Below are 23405 nucleotides of genomic sequence, written 5' to 3'. Positions count from 1 at the left end.
TGATTTTCAGCGAGTGAAATCATTTGTCACAGTGAATGTCAGTGCAGGTGTGTGTTTGTCCACATGCATGTGTGCGTTTTTGCCCTTGAACATCCATGCGTGTGCATTGGTTTTCTGGTTGCACTTCCACAAAGGACAGCTGACACATGGGAATGTGCAGCACTTATTACACTTGAGCCATTGGCATTATTTGCCACATGGTACAACTGTATCCTCATACACAACCTCAATTCTCTGTACATCTTGACTCTGCATTATGGTTGTTAACCTCTTGCCTCACTAACCGCTATGTCTTCATACTGCCACCCTTCTCCTCCCCACCCATGTGTCGTATGGGGTCCTGCAGGTGTGTTCCCTGTCGACACTACTCTTTGACCTGTGCCAGAGCCCACTCGATGCCCTTATATGCTCACATGATCTGCCCTGCTCTAACTACATATCTGGCACAAACACCCATTCACATATCAACAAGACCTTGGCTGCTCCCCTTCATGTCCTTACCTCTGGAAATGCAGATCTGGCCATTTGTCTCCATGCATGCCACAGGGCACATTTGGCACACTTGGTGCATTTAGGTTTGTACTGGTTTGCACATGTGGAGCCCTGGCGGCCTTCACCTGTGTTCCCCATTCAAGTCACTTGTTATTCATTGTTGCTTTCTGTATGTTCTCTCCTCCTGAATGTGTTGCATGACTTTTGTTCCATTACTTGTTCTAATTCAGCACTGAGACTGACTGCTCAGTATGTGTGTGTACATTGTGGGCACATGCATGTGTTACATCATCCCCTCTCCACAGCTTCTGTTCTTCTGTTGTCCCTGTAGGTGTTGGCAGTGCACCCTATGATCCCAACCCCCTTTTCGGGAAATGTCTTGTACAGGGTGTGTGGTCTGTTGGAGGGTGTCCATGAACTGTGGTGCCCAACAGAGGGGTTGGTGGGTGGTGTAGAGTCTGGAGTTGTGGTTGAATGGGTTTATTTGCGTGGATGTTGCAAACATGGGTCTCTTTATGGTTTACATGCCATGGTGTGTTGAGCATGTTGCTTTTGTGATGAGGAGCTGAGGATTGCCCTTTCACAGGTGGCATTTGCTTCTCAGTCTGCCCTTCTTCCTCACCCCCCATTATCCTTCTTCGCCCCAACAAGTGCTATTTTTCTATCAATGTGCCTTCCAAGCTCTCAGACCATGCTGCCTTTTTTCCTATATATCTGTCTGTCTTCCTCTCTTAACCCCCTTTATCTCTGGCCTCACCCACTGTAATGACCACCATCTCTTCTCATCGCCACACCAGTCAGACTCCTCTTTCCTCAACAATTCCCACCTCTCTCTTTCTACTTCACAGCTACACATTCATCCCTCTGTGTTCTGTCTCCCTCTTGCCCTCTGTCATCCTTCACATCAGTTCCGACACTTTCTTCCACTCCCCAGACCTTCACCTCCTCATGTGGTGCCCTTTTCCTTCCCCTGCATCCATGGGTGAACCAAAGGTGCACGTGACACTGACATTGCTTGTGCAAACTTGTATGCCTTCAATCAATGGCCCGACATATGCACGCATCCCGGGGGTGACTGACACCTGTTTCCAGAGTGCATTTCGTGCTGTGGGTGCTTCACTCGCAGTGATTGCTCTGTCAATGAGTTTTGGTGTAGTTGGATTGATAGTTGCTCAGGCTCTGTTATTTGGACTTCCGGTCATTAACACTGGGTGGGCCATGGCGGTCATGTCACCCTGTTCCATACAGGAGTTGTCAAGACTGTCCAGTTTGTTTACTTTCAGGCAACTCAAGCTTAGAATGTTGTTTCAGGTGGAATGCTGTGGATGCGAGACACGTGGGTACCTTTTTCAGATAAGTTCAAGGCACTCAGGGGGCAAATGTTGTGGTGTCATTGGTGGCAGGGAGGCTTTCACTGTGTGGGGTGTTTTTCATTCCATTGGCATGAGGTGAGAAGGTCCCACTGCATAGGTGCAGGGGCACATGGGGTTGGGTGGCTGGCACGTCATTGATTTCATTTTTGTATTTGTCATGCCTACCACGTGGTATCCCGTTCACTCACCATTTAATGACATGTCTACCCATGCTGGCAGTACACTACTGGCGTGTTGGCTCTGTATCGGATTGCACTCTCCAGACTACTGAACACCCAGAACATCATGGCAGGACATGTGGCTGCTGCCCTGTTTTTCTGACCGCAGCAGGGTGGATGTCCCACCCCTGGACACCAGGCACATGCCGTAGGCCTGATGTTATTGTTTGCCATGGCAAGTCTTACCAAGCACTGTACCCCTGCAGCTATTCTGGCACATGTTACCTGCTGCTAAGTGCATCTCACTGCTCCCTTCAGTTCCATGCTCATTGGTGCCCGTTCAGTCCAGTCCCTCTGGGCTCTGTCTTCCCTTGCTCTTGCCTGTTGCATGCTCCCTTTTGTGTGCCAGTATCCTTGCCCTCTGTTTATCATTCCTTTCTATTGTCTGCTTGTCTCCTTTCTGTTTGTTGCCTCTGTGCCCTGTCTTCCTCTTTGACTGCTGCCTGTTTACCCGGCTGCCTTCTACCAGATCCTGCAGTTGCTGAGGATTTCACCTATCATCATCTTTGACATTCCATGTTCGGCTCCCCTGCCAGTGTTTCCTACACAGACCTGATGCCATGTTAATCAGGGGATGCCAAATTGTGCCCATTGGGAGGGCTTTACGGCGGGTTCCGGGTTTCCAACCTCTCAGGGATCTCTATTAATGGGTTTTCTCAGTGTAATTCTGACTACAGCCTGTTCTTATGGATCACAATGACCCCTCGCCAGGACAAGGGATAAGTGGAACCTGGTCCTTCACAGCATAGTACTTAGGGGGGCAGGAAGTGGAGGTGTTGTGGGGGGTGATGGTGTCACTGTGTGGGGCGGTTTACATTACATTGGCTTGAGGTGAGCGGATCCAGCTGCATGGGTGCAGGTGTGACATGGTGATGGTAGGCTAGCGACTGATTGCTTGTAGTAGTTGCATGCCATCCAGGGGACAACAGGGTGCAGTGTAATTGGGTGCATGGATGTGTTACATGCTGTGACCTTCAGGGATGTCATTTATGGGTCGCCAGGGGCCATAACTGTGACCCCTGAAGTCTCCCTTGCTACCCCTGTGATCTCCCTAGCTACCCCTAAATTAAAATGTTTTTTAAAAAAAACTTTTTTTTTTTTTTAAATGGAGACTCCTGGGCTGTGACCAGCAGCATGTGGCTCTTTGTTGCTGGAGTGACTGGTTTTCTGGTAGCTAAAGCTGGTAAGATAGCTCAGTGCATAGAATGCTCGCTGCTGCAATGTGTGTGAGATATGCAGGTTGCAGGTTCGACTCCCGGCAAGGTCAACTCAGCCTTTCTTCCTGCTGAGGTTGATAAATGAGTACCAACACAGGCTGGGTAATATTGTATGTATATTTGTTCTATATGAAGCGCTTAAACATAAGTGCTATATAATAACACATAATTATCGTTTGGCCTTGGACGTCTGCTTGCATTCACAGTAATTTGGTGATATGGGCCTATACACACTGATATTAACGATGCATATGGTGATCCATTCTTCCCGTGATGTCCCTTTGGGGTGGGGTCAGATGACATCACTTCATGTGATGTCATCAGAGGTCAAGGGTCGTGTGATGTCACTTTCGCTACCCCATTGGCATTTTGATGAAATGACGTCCCTGGTGACCTTGTGCTGTTTTTCAGGACTGAGGCATTCTGCAAGGGCAGATGGTTGCTGATATTCAAGGGAACAGTGCTGTGGGAGGCTTGCATGCAACACCTCATCAGTGTTGGCTGGTTTGGAGACCGGCAAAGTGGAACGTGGTTTGATTCCTGGGTACAGCAAGTGCAGGCATGCAAGGGAAAAGATGTGAGGTGAGATGTGCATCTTTCTTGAAATGAGCTTGCTATTTTCTCAGTTCATAATACCATTTTGATGTTGATGTGTATGTGTACATTCGTTTTGTAAGGGTATGGCATGGCAAGTCCACCTCTATGTTGTTGTGCAACACGCATAGGGTGGCCAGGGCATTGCTCACATGTGTTTGTTACTGGTTGCTTTTTGCACTGTGCCTTCTTACTTGTGTTTTCATGTGTGTTGGTGGGGGTCTTCATGCACATTATTTGTTGTGGGGCATGTCTAAGCGGTACGGGATTTTGTTGATTGTGTTGTTTGCTTTGTTCTGTGCAACATGTATACTGTTGATTCAACGTGCTATGACTGTGTCAGTAGTTGGTGCAGTTGATTTTATGACTATGGGCACACACTTTTTGCCTTTTCCAGATGCACATTATCAGGGTATTGTTATGGGCATGGTGGATTGGCCCCAATTCATCACTGGATGGCACCAGGGATGTGGATTCATTGTGTGTGCACCGCAGGGGCTGGTATTTATGTGAAGTGCGATTGCACAAGCTTATTGCATGCAGCATCTCCCTGTGCCTTTTGTCTGACAAAGAATTAATGGGTGGTGCCTGTGGCTGATGTGCCTCTTGCATCTCTACTGGTATGCCAGGCTGTGTGGTGACATTGTGCAGGAGACAAGCTGCCACAATGATTTTGCATATACTGGTGTGGCATATAGCAATACCCCACCAGATTTGTCCAGGGAGCGGAAACGTGACTTGACCACCCTGAATGTGTACTCCACTATGCCCCTAGTGGCTGTATGTGCTGCATTGTACCTTTCCTCGGCTACTGTGGTAAGGGTTCCTGAATGGTGTGAGCAGGAATGGTGGCAGCGGGTAGACACTGTCACCTGCAAATGTGTAGATTGTTGTTATTGGCATTGATTGTCATGGTCACTTGTTCAGTGTGTCATGTGACTACATGACAAGGCCCAGTAGAGTGGTGACCAGCGGTTGATGTAACTATCATGTCTGCTTCCAGGAAAATTGCTGTTGACTTGCATGATGACTCCTTTTGCATCACCAATGATGGAATGCCAATGCTTCTGGTTGCAGTAAATGTGCTCCGTCAATCAGGAGCCCGTAGTGCTACATGCGTGCAATCAATGGCTCTGAGTACATTTGGGAAGTGTTTTACACCATAGATTTCCTGGCTGACTCTCAGCCTTTCCTGAAGTATGCAAGGCATGTATACCTGGTGTAGACACCGGGATTGCATGGCCTGAGATATGCCCTCTACAATGGCAGAGGTGCATCGGAAGGTTCCTGTGGCAATGTAAAATAGGGATTTCAGCACCTTCTATATGGGGTGAGTGCATGGGAGCAGATGGTGGGTGATGTAAGGTCTTCCTAACACTCCCTGACCAGGTCTAGGATGACATGGGGGGGGGGACTTGTACCTTGCAAACATCTGGTCTTCTGACATCCCAAACAGCGTGGTGAAAATCCGGGCCCTCCACATCAGCCTCCTTCTTCTGTGTCCATGTATACCTGCTTTCATCCTGGCTGACCGACATTGGAATGGTGTGCATTGCATTCTTTACAAGTGTTGTTTCCTTTTTTGCATTGTACTTTGCGTCTACTATCATGTGGCAGTGAGATCATAAGGTTTGCGTGTGACATTTAACGACATGAAGTTGCATGTTGAAATCCTTGATTTCGGTTATGTTTGCGCTTGAATGGGCATGTGGTTTTTTTGTGGGGCCCGTCCCTCAACACACCCACGTTAATCCTTGTTCTTCCTCATTTTGCAGGGGGAATGGGGAATATGCAGGTTCCACCCACTATTTATTTCTTTGCGTAGTGTCATGCGCAGCGCTCGACTGCACGCAAAGTCGTGATCAACCCGTGCAAAGCCACGGTAATGCACACAAAGTCTCTTCAATGAATCGTTGAAAGGAGTTCTGCGTGCTGAAAAGTATGCACAGTCACTTTTCAGCCCGCAAATATTCTATTAATCAGGCCCATAGTCTTGTTGAAAGCAATAATATCACAAGATATATTGCTTGCTCTATAGTGCAAATTGTAACGCATAATGTTTTTACTATTCTTGTATTTTGTTATTTCAAAGGAGTCAACTCTGATGCCTACACAAAATGACCAATCCCAAGTAGAATAGTTCCACCAATTGTATTGAATGTATGTTTTTATGGTGTACTGTTTGTAAATGGCTAGACTTTGACGCTCTAGTTATATGTGTATGCACATTTGTATGTACATTGCAAAACCTTTTTATATTCCATCGTTATTCTTCATGTATTTTAAAGAGAAATGTGATTCCTTTAGCAGGATGACAATGTGACGGTGTGTATTGATTTTGGATCACACAACCTAATGCAAAACAGAAAGGTGTAACATTATGACATCATGCTTCTTATTGTTTTACTTTTTACCAATTTCACAGCAAATTTAAAATGTCTATCAAATGATGCTTCTCCAGGGAGCATCTGTCCATGCTGTGCTGACGTCAGGAGGCATTAACAAGGAGGAACAATATGATATATACATTGCTTAACATAACTCAGTGGATTTTAGTTATTCAACTACCTCAATATGGTTAAAGTAGCCCACCTGTTTGGTTGGTAATGCTCCCCTCTGAACATGGCACACAGTCATAGCAGCATCGAGGCCTTCCTTCAATACTAGATTTTCTGTATCCTGGATGACATGGGTCACTGCAGATGGAAACTGGTACCTAGGAGTCAATGAAACAGTCAGGCATGAACATTAGAATATTTACCTTTGCTTAAGTAGATGTTTTCTGGAATGACAATGTTGCCAGTAACTAAACTTCATGCCTTGCTATTTGTATTGCATTTTAACGTAGGTTCAGGGAAGATCTACAAGCTGGTCCAGACCAGCATCATTGCTTTTCTAAAGCCGATATCAATGAGCATGTCTCTTAGAAGGAAAGAGGATGACGGTTTCAAACCCATCACTGAAGGTACCATGAATGGAAAACCAGACAAAATCAATGTGTAAATATCAAAAGAAAAATTTTGAGGATTTACTAAGCTAAAAAAAATAGCGTACGTAAAACTTCATGCAAACAAATGGCTTACATTTTACTCACACAATTATTTATTTTGAGTTTTGACATTTTAAATTTACTTATGTCATATATTTTAGCTTAGTAAATATCGGTCCCATATATATATAAGTAGGAAAGTTCATTTGAGCCAAGTTAGACATTCCACAAGGTCACCAAGTAGCCATCGCTGGACGTTCACCTCCAGTTCTGAGCTACAACAGCAAGGCGTTGTGGGTATGCAAATTAGCTCAAATGCAAACTTTTTTCTCTTGGAAATTGTCTTTGTCCTATGACGGATGTTCATTCACAAACATCCGTCCGATGAAACAAGTGTCAGCTGCTGCCTTCACTTCCACCTTTATCCCCCCATGTCCTCCCAACTCAGACTCTACCACTGACAAGACACTGCTCTCAGCAAATTCGACCTGGCCATTACCAACACACTTGACATTCTTGCCCCAGTCATGAAGATCTGCATGAAACCCGCCTCTAAGCGCAAGACTTGGTACGACTCCGAACTTGCAAACCTGAAACGAAAGTGCAGAGCTGCAGAACAGGGAGGATACCTCTGCGGCAACACGCGGGTCTTGGAAGCAAGACCACGATGAGAAAATACAGGGTTCGAATCCCAGACCTGAGCTTAAAAGAAGAAGAAACAAGCGCGTTATAAATGAAACTAGCGCCTAGATACCTACGGGTTATGTGCGCTGTAAATAAATGCAAAATAAATAAATAAAAATAAAAAAATAAAAAGAAGTGGCAAATCTCAGGCTCACCCTCTGACTAACTGGCCTGCCGCCTGCTCCAAAAGGTAATAAAGACCCTCTATCCATGCCAGGAAAACAGCCCACATTCAGGGACGGGTATCTGGCACAGCCAACAACCCGGTTGAACTTTTTTAAATCTACAGGGAACTTGCCAACCCTTCCGCAGTATCCTACTCCCCTATTCCTTCTCAGGTCCTCTGCAATGCACTCGCCACTCACTTCACCACCAAAACTCAGGGCATCCTGAGCAGCCTTGTCGCTCACTCTCCCAACACATCCCTCACCCATCCCTCCCTCCTTTGCCTCCCTTGGCACTCAACCTCCTCCTTCCTCATTCTCCTCCTTCCCCCTTTTCTCACCAGAGTTGTCCACTCCATGAAGATCTCATCCAAACAGGTTTCACCTTGCTCATCCAGAACCATTAGCTCCCTCGCCCCTGAATTCGCTGATATCAGTAACCACTCCTTTGCTACGGGCTCTTTCCCCTGCTCCCTCAAGCACTCCCTTGTGCACCCCCTTCTTAAAAACCGTCAGCTGACACTTCCCGTCCAGCCAACTACCGCCCCATCTCCATCACCCCCTTCCAAGGTTAACTACTCGAGAACTTGGCCCTGTCCCAACACAACGCTCACACTGAACTTAATGGTGGTCTCCATGACCATCAATCTGGATTCCCGAGCATCCAGAGGCACGAAAACTGCTCTTCTGAACACTTGTGAAGAACTGCTCGGATCCTTGGATTCAAACTCATCCTTCTTGATCTCTCCTCTGCATTTAACACAGCCAATCACTCCATCCTCATACAAAGGCTCCATGAAACCCTTGGTTTCTCGGAGTGGGCACTGGACTGGCCGACCTCCTTCCTAACTGACCACTCCTCCCAAGTCATTGTGAGTACCTTCTCCTCTCCTACTTCTTTCTCCCACTGTGGTGTCCCCCAGGGCTCTATTCTCTCGCCTTGGCACTTTAAAATCTACTGTACTCAGCTGGCAATCCTCATTCCTCATCTCCTCCTCCTCCTCTCTCAACTTCCAGTGTTATGGTGATGACACACAACTCTTCTTCAAACTTCCTGCTGACCCTCTTGCATATTCCATCATCCCTGACTGCCTTTCTGCCATCCAGGCCTGGTACACTTCCAATGATCTCTGCCTCAATGCCAGCAAAATGGAGATCCTGGAACAGCCTCCCCGACCCTCTTCGCCTTGAACAGGACTTTCTTAAACTCCAGAAGAATCTCAAGACATTCCTCTTTACCTACTGCTTCCCTCCCTCTGTCCTCTGCTAATCTCACTGTTGCTTGTTTGGTGCTCAGGGACCTTATGCATTCTCGGGGCCCTGACCTGCCACACCGAATCCCTACAGTTTCTGTCAATCCTCAGCACTTGCCTCAGCTCACCCTCCTCCCTTGGAGGCTCGCACTTACCTTACATTGCACTTCACCTGTTGATCACCCATGAGCACCCCAGCAACTATTCCATTCCATCTCCCTTCTGCACTTGCACATTCTGAACACTCACAAGGCATAGTAGGTTTGTCCTTCCCCACTGTATTTAATATGTTCTAATGTATTTTAATTGTTTCTCATCCCTTGTCCCCTCCATGTTGCCATGTGGGCGCTTTGAAACAATATTTACTGTATAAGCGTCTAACAAGCGATCAATAAATAACAGCTTAATCAATCCAAGACAGACATTTGCAAAGATGCCAGGACAACTACATACCTGGTTTCACCCTTATTAGGAATCATCAGTGCAGTATAGTCCTGACAGCTTTGTGGTTGGAGCATTTGACCATGTTTTCACATCACCAAGAAAGTGATGGTGGGTTTAAAAAGGTTTGAAAAAAATGTTCACCTGAAATGTGAAAGTAGGAAAGTCCATTTGAGCAAAGTCACACATTCCATGACACCACCTAGGTTTGTATTTGAGCTAATTTGCATACCCACAATGCGTTGCAGTTGTGGCTCAGAGCTGGAGGTGAACTTCGAGCGATTGCTACTAGGTGGCGTTGTGGAATGTGTGACTTGGCTCAAATGGACTTTCCTACTCAATGAGGGGATTTGCCATCATTACCGCCAAAGGCAATGCCGGTGCTGGTAATGATGGCTTTTATTTCCGGTAGGGTGCCTGACTAACCTCCAGCTTTTAGCTGGAGGTAACCCAGGTGTCCCACCGACAAACCTGTTGTCGGGCGGTCTAGTAAAGTGCTGGTATCCATGAATACCAGCACTTTTTTACTGGACCACCCGACTCAGAATGAGGCCCAAAGTGTCTTCAGTCATGTGTCCAATTTTCTAAACTGACCCTTGCACTCTTACTGAATACGAGGTGAAAATGGGGATTTATGTGAGCTATAGACTTACAGCTTTCTCTTTAAATTTCAAACATAAAGATATAAGGTGCTGAAAACAAATAAAGTTCCACTAGGAAAGGGGGTTCCGTAACCCTCGATTTCGCCAAGTGGTTTTGCTAATATTTGATCACAGTTCAAGGGGGAAAACTATTCCCTTGGGCCTCCCTAAAATTATAGAAAATTCCTGAATCAAAGCACAGTTGTCTTGAATCACAACATTGTTCTCTTGAATCCTTAAAGGGGTATGAGTCTTCCCTTTTCTGTTACAAACGTTTTCAATCCCCCTTCCTTTCCCTGTCATACTCTCCTACCAGTGCATTGTTCCTTGTTCCTGAAAAGGGGTATGAACCTTCCCCTTTTATCCTTTATTTTCTTAGCCCTGGTTTAGTCACCTTACAGGTTATCATCACTTTCTTGCTTGGGTGTGAGTCTCAGACTCACTGCGTGTCTGGTTCACTGACCTACCAGGGCTTTGCCACTCTCTCTTCAGTTTCTCTTTTATCCAGTTCACAACACTTCTCCAATATTGGATCAGCGACCCTTTCTTAATCAACTCATCAGCCTTTAGTGTCTTGTTCTCAACAATGTTTGTGTCTGCAATAGTCCCACTGCCTTTACTTATGCTCTTTTTCTCAACAATGTTCTCATTGGTAATAATTGCACTGTCTTTATTTAGGCACTTTCTTTCAACAAAGTCTGCATCAATAAGAATTGCACTGCCTTTACTTGGACTCTTTCTCCCAACAATGTTCCGATCAACAATAATTGTACTGCCTTTAATCAGGTTCTCCCAAGTAGTGTGCAGTGCACAGCGTTGAACCAGAAACGCCCCGGTAACCCGCTCACTCTCCCTGAGTTTACCGGATCTGTGCGGCATCTTCAACGTTCCACGTGTTTCACCGGCATCTGTGCTCCCCTTCCATTGACTGGCAGTGCACCTTGTGAGTTATTGGCTTCCTGCTTTACTTCCTCTGTCTTTGGCAGCTTTGGCTACCTGAAACAGAAAAGTAGTGAACTTCCCCCAACCTCTGCACACTGTGTCCACTGGCCTCTGCACTGCGCACTGCAGTCTGCTCACCTTCGGCGTCCTCCACAGTGTCAGCATCCGTCAGGTGTCTTTCTGTTCTCTTGCTCTCTCGTTCTCTCCAATTCGGTACACCTGTGTCCTGGGGACTCATTACTAGTGTGGTGGTCCGGAAATAGCAGTGAGGGTCGCACTGTACCAGCACCCTTTTCCGGACCACCTCACTACGACTTGCGGTGCTAGAAACACTGTGACCTCAAGCAAGACCCACAGGGCCACAGTTGCCAGCAGCACAGTGACTGTGACCAGCGATCGCACCCGGAGCCCGTGCCTGAAACACCGGCATGGCAGTCATATGGGCACATTCTGAGTACTGCCAACACGGAAACACTAGTGCCACCGTGATCACTGCACCGGAAACACCCGCATCACTGATCAGGCAGAAAGCAGTCTCAGGAGTGCAGCAACAAGCCACAGGTGTACATAATCAGCTCAACTGCACAGTTTAGGTCGAATTGACTGAAAAAAAGGTCGAAACGACCAAAAGTTCTAAAAATACTATCACCAAACGATCGAACACCAAAAGTTCGATCCTTTGGTGGTAGCATTGAAAAAAAACATGGGGGCTGTAGGGCTGTCCCCCGCATTGCCCTGCTCACTATACTTTATGGTATAGTGAGCAGGGGCTGCAGGGAACACCCCCACAGCCATCCGTTTAAAAAATAAATAAATAAAAGAAACGCACCCTGCAGCGCCGGTTCCGATCATGCAAGTGAAAGGGAACTGGCGCTTTAGGAACCAGCGTGAAGATGAAGGTAAGTGGGGTTGGTTTATGTTGGTGGTATGGGTGGGGGTGTGCTGAGGGTGTGGGTGAGGGGGTGTTATGGGTGTGTTGTGTCTGTGTGTTTGTGTGTCTGTGTGTGAGAATGTGTGTTTTCACAAATTATCGGGGTTGAAATGTCCGAAAAGAAAGTGTTCGAACTTTTGGTCATTCGAGCACTTTGTTTTCCGATATTTCAGCCGTGATAATTTTGCCTTCGGTAAAATCACTTGGATTCAACTGCACACCATTAGCACTGAGAATTCTCAATTCTCAAAAGGACCACACCCACACCCCACACACCTCCCAACACAACCATGCTGGCAGCTGCAGTAGCAGCTATGGAACTGGGGGCTCTGCATACAGGGCTCCAATATAAGAATGATTTGGAAGAGGTAGAGAGGCAGAGGAGGCGACCGAAATGCTCTCTGTTATTTTTACATTCATTGACAATCTGTATGTATTGTTGTATGGCATTATGATTTTTCTGTCAGCCTTGATGATGACTAAGGTTGAAACATGTGTCGGCTGACCCATTTGATAATAAGCCATCTATCGGAAGACTCATTTTGAGGACATATTGAACTCATTTCTATGCCAATCACAAGAGGCAGAGCGCAAGACACCTTAACTCCAAACATATTTCTCTATTACTAATTCAAGGCTTAATGGGTGGACCTTGTGGAGTATGTGATGCAGCTTGCCACTATGCATAATTTAGAGTGGTCATAGCACACTTTCTTCAGGATACGCACCCATATATTTGTGTTAAACGCCATACCCCACATAAGGGCCACAACATGGAACCAGAGTGCAGCACAGTTCCACACCCTGTATCGGCTGGACAGGGAGGCCATTACACACATTGTTGATTCGATTCATGATGACATCAGCAGCCTAATAAACATCAGGACTGCAATACCCCCCTTGCTCAAGGTAGCATAGGTGCTGCATTTCTTGGCCACTGGCACCTTTCAGCACACCGTGGGAGAGCTGCGTGGGTTATCCCAACCCTGTTTCTCCAGGGTGCTATTCCAGGCCCTGGATGCACTCCTGCAGCACATGTCAGACAACATAGCCCTTCCCAGAACACCTGCCCAGGTGAATGCCACCAAAGTGGGATTCCACGCCCTGGCAGGCCTGCCCAACATCATTGGTGTGGAGGACTGCACACAAGTTGAGCTGGTGGCTAGACATGCAAATGAGGTGGTCTACCGCAACCTCAAACTGTACCTCTACCTGAATGTGCAGGTTGTGTGCGATGCAGACCTCCTCATCACCCACTGCTGCGCATGTTTCCCTGGTTCCATGCACAATTCCATGGTGCTGCGGACCTCACCACTCCCACGGTGCATGGCACGACACACAGAGAGTGGACCTGGCTGTTGGGTGAGTCAAAGTACCATAGCAAGTGCACTGTGGAAAGGGGGGTGGGTTGTCCATTGTTAACAGTGCAAGTGGGTAATGCACTGTCATATACACAGATAGCATGCATGAGTGTGAGGGCATGTCTGGCATGTGGTGCGTGGGCAAATGGAGCACACCCCATCACAATATGTGCCCAGATAGACAGGCACAGCATATGCAGTACAGGTACCATAATGCACTTCACCCATGCCAACCACCACAGCAACTACACACTGTGCCCATCCCTCACCACCTGCACACAATAATGTCAGACTAATGTAACTCCCCCAAGCACTGTACCCCACGGCATGTAGCCAGATCACCTGCCTGTCACAAGTGCACATACCCATATGCATGTGACATGAAGCATAACAATGTTGCAACACAGATGAAAGAATGGGTGAGATAACCATTGTACGACATGCAAACGGAACCAGAAGTGGCACACAAAATGGACAAGATAGAAGCTGGTGTAGCCATAGGGTCGATGGGCAAGGTGGATTTGAAATGGTGAGGGAAATTTTAACGGAAACCACCCCCACCCCTTGCATCATTGTTAGGAAAGATTTCATGTATGTTTTAATTTTCCCTCCATTTATGGACCTCCCCAAACATTTAGCTTTTGTTTGGCTATCCTATCCTGAACTTTTACCAGGGGAGCCCAGCCTTCAGCTGTACTCCCCTGGGCTTTTGCTCACTTGTTATGGGGAAACTGACGCGTCCTTCAGACTGTCAGTACTGGGAAACGACTATCTTGCCACTTCTTGGCAACTTTTTAACAGTGCACAATGTACCTTCCAGTACCGTGCTTTGGGGTCCCTTTTTGTTTTATGGCCTTAGATACTCTCGAAGGATTTTTTGGTGATTGCACCAGTGTGCCTGGGACAAACTGGTGGCATCAGTTACTTTTCATAATGTTTTACTTCTTTTTGCAGAGTTAAACTGTATTTACAGCGTCTGGCTCAAGACTGTGGCCAGGTCCAAAAATGGCCGAGCCACAAAGTCTTATGTTCTGTCCCATGGCCATTTTGTCCCTTTCCTTCGCCCATGTCAAGTAACCTGGGTTTTCCTTATTTGGGCATGCAGCCTCCCGTGAAAACCGGTCTCTTTCGTGGGTTTCTGTCTATCACGTGTGTGGGCCCAGGAAGCAGGTTGGGACTTTCTGGTCCAAATCCACACTGCTGGTGTCAGGATGTGTGAGTGCCTGAATGACCGACTCATCCAAAGGAATGTGATTGGTCCATGACTGGGATGCCTGCATGAGAGCAAATATTCGATTGGAAATCCTTGATTTTGGTGCCAAGCTAATCTTGGATAAGAGAAGGGGCTTTGCAGCCATTCCAGGTTGATCACCTGAGTTCTCACCGAACTACAGAAAGAGCCAAGACTCCTGCACAAAACATCGGATTGGTGAGACCGCCAGAGAAGCTTTGGAAGGTTTTGGCACCCTTCGCCCTCTGCTGTTCCATAAGACCCCTGCTTTCTTCTTCGATCAAGAAGTCCTGCCAAGGCACCTCACCCCTTTAGAGTAGTGGGAACAACTACTCTCGGTGCCCCCTGCTTACCCACCAAACGAGCCCCTTCGGAAGTGTTCCTGGGCCATTCGGTGAACTGTCCAGCTCTATCTCTGGGTATCCCGTAGAACCCCCGGCATCTCGAGTATGAAACCGAGACTTGAGACATTGCTCGTTTGTGGTCCCAGGCATTCTCCTGCAAAATTTCACAGGCCTACATCATCTGGTCCCTGAATTAGGAGAGTGCGTAACGCTGCCCGCATCTGTGATTCCCACATCACTACCTGTTGGTGACGGATGCTATACGTCTCTTGCTGTTACGCTCTCCTGTGCCATGAAGCCTGCTGCACTGGAATTTTCTTCATACCTCCTTGGGAAGCTGAGAAAAGGCAACTGTCCTGTCACGGACGATCATTCTCCCCTGCAGCCGTTGAGAGCCGGAGCACTGCGAAACTGCAGGATTCAAACATGCTCACGACCTCAACCAAACTGACAAAGTTTGTTCTGGACTGTGCTGGGGGTTGGTGAGTACTTGCATCACTTACCGCTGGCCCCCTGGCACAACCGATCATTTTTACGGACGAGTATCCGTTAAAGGTATTCAATCTTGGGTGGGTTAGCCTACACTCCCTAGCTATTCTCACCTTTTAAAAACTGTTCTGCCGCCAAGGGCAGACCCTGCTCAAATGGTGGAAACCAATTATTCATTGCCTCAAGCCCCTTCCTGACTTGCTACAGCCCTCCCAAGAAGACCCACTTTTTCCGCTGCTTGTGCGATCCTGCATTTTTTTGCATAACTGTACTGTTGAGCAAAAGACACCCCTCTTCTTAGGGCTGGACACAAAAGTTAGGGAGCGACTCTGAATAATTGCCTAATGCTCTTAATGTGTTAACTCAACCCTCTCTTTACAGGCTGAGGCAGTGTTTTACAACTGTGTCACATTTGGAAATGTAATGTATATATGTTATCTAGTATAAGGATGTTGACTGTTTGATATTGCTAAAGTGTACTTGTGTCTATTGGTCCGGCCGACAATAAATGTATAGACATTTTTCATATACACTTTTCTAAGAGTAATTTGTGGTTCTTTACTGTGTGTGCTCATTGTGGGCTTCCGATTACTCTCACCCCTCCTGAGACTTAGGGCCTCAACACGAGTTGGGCGGTAGCCCTTAAATTCGGCGGTAATGCTATTACCGCTGCATTTAAAGGACCGCCCAATCTCAGGCTGACAGCATTTACCTCCAGCTCTAAACTGGGGGTAAATGCATCACAAAAATTCTGATTTTTGGCGCAATTACCGCACAGTAATAGCGCCGGTGGTCATTACGCCAAAAACTCCCCATTGGGTCCAACAGACCCAATGGGGAATTACAGTTACTGCCCAGCCCATGATCCGGAGGTAATAAAAACGAAATTGGGATACCGCCAAACTTATGATTAGGCTTTTAGTCTTGACTGCCTGCCAAGCTACTTAGATTGGTCTGGCTTTTCCAGAAGGTTCCCCGTTTTACTAAACCGACAGTGGCCTCCGAAACGTCTGCCCACCAGGTCAGAGTTTAGAAATCCATCTTAACAATCAAGAATAATGTTTCCGGTTCATGGCTTATATTGACTGGATTTTCCGTCTGTATTCATCCACATTTATTTCCGGCCCTTTCATTCTGTATTCATCCACATTTCTCTGGTTTCATATAGAAAGATAATTCACAACCAGTATTAATCTGCTTTCTTTACAATTAAAAAATCCATTAATTAAAGCAATTAGCTTCATTCTTTCCATAACACCAAATGATTGCTCCTGTGATTCCTGCTCCTTAAGATATACGCTGTCAGCAATTTTACGACCTTCACTGCAATTTCCATACAACTACTGCACTATCCATGTTGCCAATCTTCAATGAGATTGGCCTGCGATGTATGAGTGTCATCATAGAGAACCATACAGAGAGACCTGTTTTACCCTTATTACCATTAACATAAATAAATACAGACTGTAAGCAGGTTGATTTGCATATGCATGAATGTGTAAAAATCAGTAAAAACGGGAAACTGGAAGAATTAAACATAATGCACAGGATACTATGGTCATATGTGCCATTGCCTACGTCTTGTGCAAATCCCATGTGACACAGTCCAACATACAGACCTGGCTTCCATGACACTACCACCACAAAGACTTCGTCCCCCTGGTGTCCCTCACTTGCAGGTGATGCAGGATACCCCTTGATGCCATGACTGATGACCCCTGTCAGGCAACCACAAGACCAGCACGAGCATGCCTACAACCATGCACACAGCTGAACACAGTGCACCATAGAACACCTTTTGGGCTGCTGAAGGCAAGCTTCCACTGCCTGTTAGGTCTGGGGGTGAACTCATGTACAGCACTGTGAAGGTGGGTAAGATAGTCCTGGCCTGTGCCATATTACATAACGTGTGCATTAGGCGCAACATTCCTCTTCCCCCAGACATGGACATGCACCCAGCGGAGGACGACACTAACAGCGAGGATTAAATACCATTGCCCCATCGCAGGGATGCCATGGATGGGTGTGATGCACGCTCTCAACTGATCATCCACTACTTTTGAGCACATCACACATGCACATGGCCTAGGCCATGAACCACAATCTACACCATACACCGGATAAATCACACACTCACATGAAAAATGAATGTCCAGTCATGATTTTAATGCAACACCAAGTGTATTTATATGTATGATTAGAAATAACAGGTTGACCAACACCCCCTCCCCAACTATCCCTGCCCACTCCCCCTCCCCAAATATCCCTCGCCACACCCCTTCCCCAACTATCCCTCCCAGACTTGTGTCACGTTGTCCATGATGTCTCAGCCCAAGATACACCCATGGCACATGTTAGTCCTTGGCCTATTTATGGGCCCGCTTGCCACCTTGGATGTTGTTGTGTCGTGTGCCTGACAGGTGCATCGACCTCTAACTTGGGCTGCCACGGAGAGAACTGGTGGCCTTGGAGCTTGTGGATGGTGTGTGAGAAGTGTCACTGGCCCGTTTTATCAAGGGCCGCCTGCAGGGACATTGCCATCGACTCTGCCATGGACGACATGATGCCGTTGCCCTTGCAGACGCTCCTGGCCATGAGGACAATAGCGGAGATAACACATTCAAGGGTGAGTGCAGTGCACCGCCCAGTGGCCTGCACGCTTTCCCACATCAGCTCGGCCTCAGTGCGTAGCAGGGCTGCCACCCCACGCATCAGACGGGACTCCACAAGGTGCTGCTGAACCAGAGCAGTTAATCCCAATGTCCCTGACACCGAGGAAGGGTGGGCATGGGGGGGCTCGAGAGGTTCATAAGGCTGAAATCAGGCTGCTCATAGTGGTATGGTCGGTGGTGTCCCCTGTGGTGTCTCCTGCATCGTCAGCAGCCTCCTCTGTGCTGAGTCATGGAAATGTGTACGTGGCTGCTGTGGTGGGGGTAGTGTCCGTCCTCCTACTGTTGGCCATGCAGGCAATTGCACCACCACAGGAGCTGCCAGGGTGGAGGGGGCAGCAGGTGTAGCCACCACAGGTACTGGCATGGTGGAGGGGGCAGCAGATGTAGCCACCACATGTGCTGCCAGAGTGGAGGGGGCAGGCAGCAGGTGTAGCCACCACATGTGCTTCCAGAGTGGAGGGGGCAGGCAGCAGGTGTAGCCACCGTAGGTGCTGGCAGGGTGGAGGGGCAGCAGGTGTAGCCACCACAGGTGCTGCCAGGGTGGAGGGGGCAACAGGTGTAGCCACCACAGGTGCTGGCAGGTTGGAGGGTGCAGCAGGTGTAGCCACTGCAGGTGCGGCCTGGGCTGAAGGGGAAGTTGTGACAGGCACAGAGGTTGCTGCAGTGCCCTGGGTGGTGGTGGTGGTCTGTGGAGTTGTCCGCCATCGGCATCTGGTATCCTTTGAGTCACCTGGTTGCTCTCCATCGCTGTCAGATGGTGTGCCTGAGGGTGGAAGAAAGGCATGATGTTAGGGACCATTGTGGGTTCAAGATGCACTGATACATGCAATGTGTTGGTTGTGAGGTGTTCTGTAGAGGGGACATGCCATTAAACATGGCATGGTGCACACATGCTTCGGTTGTGCGGACTCAGCTGCAAGTTGTGGGATGTTGGTACATGATACACTGCTCTACTGGGACCACTGGTGTGGTGTCCTGGCATTTGCTGGGGATGGTGGTATGCGGGCTCTGTCGAAGTGTGGGGTGTTGGGATGTGGAGAGGGAGTGGGGGGTTTGTATGTGTATTGGGGGTCTTTGGTAGGTCTGACAGGGACATGGGGGACACGTGTCATTGCCATTGTATCGGAGGGTGGCCATGTGTGGGTGGAGCTGAGGGACAAAATTGTGTCTTGGTGGCAGTGGTGGCACGCCAGGCACGCATGCAGTACGCTGTAGCAGGGTGCCTTATGTCTGTGTGGGGGAGGATGCATCTACACTTGGCAGTACAGGGTGCCTGTGCAGTGTTCAACATGTATTGTAGGTATGGGTTATTGTGAGGGGGGCATGGTTGTATCGCCATGACAGCACCCTGGGTGTTGGTTCAGGTGTGGGTGTGTGTGCCTGCATGGTGCATTCTCGGCGATGGGGATGGTGCAATTCCCATCTCAGTGATTTGGTGGTACAATCGTGGGGGCAGGGTGGCCCAAGGGGTTGTTCAGTATTTTGGGGCTACGTGTACTCACCGGCCTCATCGGGTGAGATGGCTCCGGCCTCCAGAGCGCCAACCCCGTTCTATGGACTCCATGTGCAGCACACTGCTTCACTTCTCCTCCCAGGACATGAGTCAGATTGGCGAGGAGGGTCCACCACCTGTGGCCATGCTTAGTCTGAGGTGTGCTGACAGGAGGTTCTGGACCTTCAGACGAGGTCATCCCACTACTTGTGGCAATCCCTGACTGTGCATGGGGTTATCCCCACTGTTGACACCTTCTGTGCCACTTCTTCCCATATGGACTTTTTCTGCTGCTGTGTTTGACGGTGCTGGTCTGTTGAGAACAACTCCCCTGCATGCAGTACATTGGCCTCTGCAAGCATGTTCAGCTCTGCCTCAGAGAAGCGCGGCTTGAACTGCCGGGTCTCATGGATGCAAGTTGACATGGTCCACTATGGATTTCAGCAGTTACGAGGGGCGGATGGCAACTGGATGCTGCAGATTACAATGGATTGTGTTTTTATGATGGCTGCCATCTGGCGATCAGTTTATTTACGGTCATAGTAATTCCGGTGCTGCTGTTTCCAGTGCCACCGTTTCCAGTGCTGCTGGCTCTGGCAGATCCAGGGGCACCGGGGGCAATGGTGCAGTCATTTTTGGCCACTTTTCACAGTGTTTCCGTGATACCGGTGCCACCGTTTCCGGCATGCTGGAATGCAAAGGCATCACAGAAACTATGATTTCTTACCGCCAAACCTGTAATGAGGCCATCTTTCTCTGCCGTTTCTAATTACTAGAATGTGGCTTTGGCTAAGCATGTCCATTCATCCGCATTACTCCATTCCTCTTCCTCGTCTCAGTACCAAAAAGGAGGGGTGAAGTTCTGGGCCAGAAAAACCTGGGAAGTCAGTCTCTATATTACAATAAGCCATGTAGGAATGTTGCAATCGCACATGGTTGTCACTAAAACGTATGACTGAAGGGTTGTCTCGACTCCATCTGTTCCTGTCTCCCTGGAGTTTGCTATCTCCCACGTGCTGCTCCTGCAGATATCCACCCCCAGGGTCAGAGTCAGGTAGCGTCTACCTTTCCCCAGTCCCATAAGATAGGCTTAATTCCAGGGACTCAGTGATGAGGTTGTCAGATTCATTACAGTATACATATATTCAATGAAATACTTTGTTAAAGGGACGTTATGATTCAATTGCGCTAATAAAAACCTTTCAAATTCAGTGAAAAAACTTTCTTAAAGGGACATTATGGTTCAGTTGCCCTAATAAAAACCTAGAAAATTCAGTGCAAAAACTTTGTTCAAGGGACGTTACAGTTACTTTGCAGTAATTCACCAGTTATGGTAAGCTAAGCAACCATAACTCGCGCCACCACTGTGCACTGCTAAGACTAACAGCCATTACATCAAAGATGACATCACAAGTGTCATTGATGACATCACAGATGACATCACATGTCTGGCTCCCTCTTTTCTTGTTCACTGACATATTTAGGCCAGGTGGTTTTCTTCACTGACAGTCAGGAACTAAAAATTCAAAAGGTACTATATTTGTAGACCTTACCCTTCTCATATGTTCTTACACTACTTTCCTTAGGTTTCAGTCACATCATATGATACATATACATAGGTGAAGAAGCAAGCCTGAAACACAGCAATCATTTCTGTGCATGAAGATAATCAGTTAGGTTATGAACACTTTCTGGTAATACTGCTGCTTTTTTGCTTACTTTACTTTCCCTGTATATGCTCATATTTGTATGCGTTGTGGTCTCTTTACGTTTTGTTTGTAGTAGTACAATTATGTATTAAGTGAGGCATTGTTAGCTACTTATTACATGTTTCACAGTATGCAAAACTCTGAAATGAATGCATTCATCATTTTACTATCCAACATGGCAAGATTTTGAATATTGCACCTCTATGGTGCATGCTGCAGACAATGAGTATGTTTCTACATGGGTAGGTTCATGTACTGGAAAGAACTTTGTAATGCAATGGTGTTTACAGCAATGCATTGCTTAATGAACTATGGCCCCGATTCATGGATTTCAATTGCATGGAAAAAGGGGCGCTTCTGTGCAAAAGGTGCGCAAGCGTCCATTTGTCGATTCATGGAACTCAATGCGCAGGGCGTACCCGAGACTTGTGCTGAAACCCCGTGGGTCCAACACGTCGCTGCGACACCAAGACTCCCAGTGAAGGCACATACCGTCTTGCACAGTCCCGTAAAAAGGGGGCAGAACATGTGGAATGGGAAACAACAAGCGTAAATGGTGGCGTTACGTGGGAAGTACCACAGTAAAATACTTGCAACGCCCACACGCGTGCTAACAACACGTATTCATGGAATTGTCATGATGCCTACTCCCGGGAAGCCAGTTCAGGGCCAGCGTCCCCGAAAGCAGACATCATGTTCCCAGGGAGGGACCCAGCAACCCCTTATAGGGGCTCTTTGGACATTGTCCTGGCTCCTTTGGCGCCAGGCTCATAGCAGGCATCAGTCCTGGCACCATAGGTGCCAGGCTCATTATGGGAGTGCTTGGATGGACTTACCTGATGCAGACCATGCTGCCGGATCCAGACCTCTTTGAGGTCTGAAAGGGACTATTTTACCTATGGGACTATTTTACCACTCGGGCGTGGCTGAGGAAGAATACTTACCTGGAACTACTTTGGGGGCTATTTAAACCACGCCCAGACAGCAGCTCACGCTTCGCGTTGTTCTGCATCTAGCAGCTGGACGCTCACCGTGTCTGCTCCTGCATCCTGGCTCCAGCCACGCCCGCCTGCAACCTGGAACACCTGAAAAGGAAGGAAAGGAGAGAAAGGTGAATAATTGAACTTTACCTACCTCCATCCGGAGTCCGGAACCATCACTCTGACGATCCTGAGAAAAGACATTATTTTTAGAAGCGCATCGCATCGCTCGCTGCAGCGCCGCGTTCCACTCACCTTCCCGAGGCGCCCTCGGGCTCTTCAGCCACCATTGGCACCATCCGTCGCCTTTCAGCGCCTAAGGAGAAAAAGAGACAAAACAAAGGTGAGCGAAGGAACAGATCGAGGAAGGCCTGATTCTTCCACCTTAAGACTTACCTAATTATTGTTGGGACAATCTTTCCTCACCTCGGGTTGGCGCCGCGTCTTTGGCACTTCCGTACCCCGGCCCCTAAGGGGAAAAAGACACACGCATTAGTGGGTGAAAGCAAGATCACTAAGGGAACCATCCATCAAAAAGACTCACCAGAGTTACCTTCGGCGAATCCATTCCTCTACGCGGATTCTTCATCCTACATCTGAAATAGAGAAAAGGACAACGGACAATTAAGGCTTGAACTTTTGCAACTGAATACTTACGGCCTCATATCGGAAAAGTCAAGCGGAGTTGAATACTCACCAAACCCGAGATCCAGTGAAGTAACTGGAAATCAACGCGCCCCTGCATCAGAAGCAGGATGGAGAGCTCGTCCTTTCAGACTCTAAGGTGAGACTCTACGGGGAATCGCGGAGGGGGTTCGAGTTGTGTGAGAGGGGGAAGGGGGGGAATCCGACACATTATCCAGCAGACAGTTAATCCCCTTTTCCATCTACAGAAGGATTCTTCTACGGGCCAGACAGGCGAGGTTTGGGGGTCCGGTCCAGTCCGTCTTCCGAGTCCTCTGCATCACCTTAGAAGAGGTCATAGCAGTCCAGAACAGATCTGCGCTTCCGTGGGAATCAGGTGAGCGTTACAGAACACGAAGCCAACCTACAATTTCCCACCCGGGCGCTATGGAGACTTCCGAGACAGACCAGCTGGCCCAGCTATTGGGGGAATTACGGGCTGAAGTTCATTCCGCTCGCCAGGAGACGAATGCCCTCAGGAGAGAGTTAATTGTATCTAAAGAA

General features: G+C 47.9%; 1 protein-coding gene across 1 annotated transcript in view; it reads right to left on the bottom strand.

The window, feature by feature from the left end:
- Positions 1 to 23405, bottom strand: part of LOC138579955 (extracellular calcium-sensing receptor-like) — a 160143-nt gene that overhangs the window by 47904 nt on the left and 88834 nt on the right. Inside the window, exon 4 of the mRNA XM_069650180.1 lies at positions 6487 to 6610. Within this exon, the coding sequence (XP_069506281.1) occupies positions 6487 to 6610 (124 nt within the window). The remainder of the gene's footprint in view (positions 1 to 6486; positions 6611 to 23405) is intronic.

The sequence above is a fragment of the Ambystoma mexicanum genome, chromosome 3p (assembly GCF_040938575.1).
Source record: "Ambystoma mexicanum isolate Mex_15411 chromosome 3p, UKY_AmexF1_1, whole genome shotgun sequence".
NCBI lineage: Eukaryota > Metazoa > Chordata > Amphibia > Caudata > Ambystomatidae > Ambystoma > Ambystoma mexicanum.
Note: the sequence above shows the minus strand (reverse complement) of the source record. Positions and strands in the feature narration are given on the sequence as shown.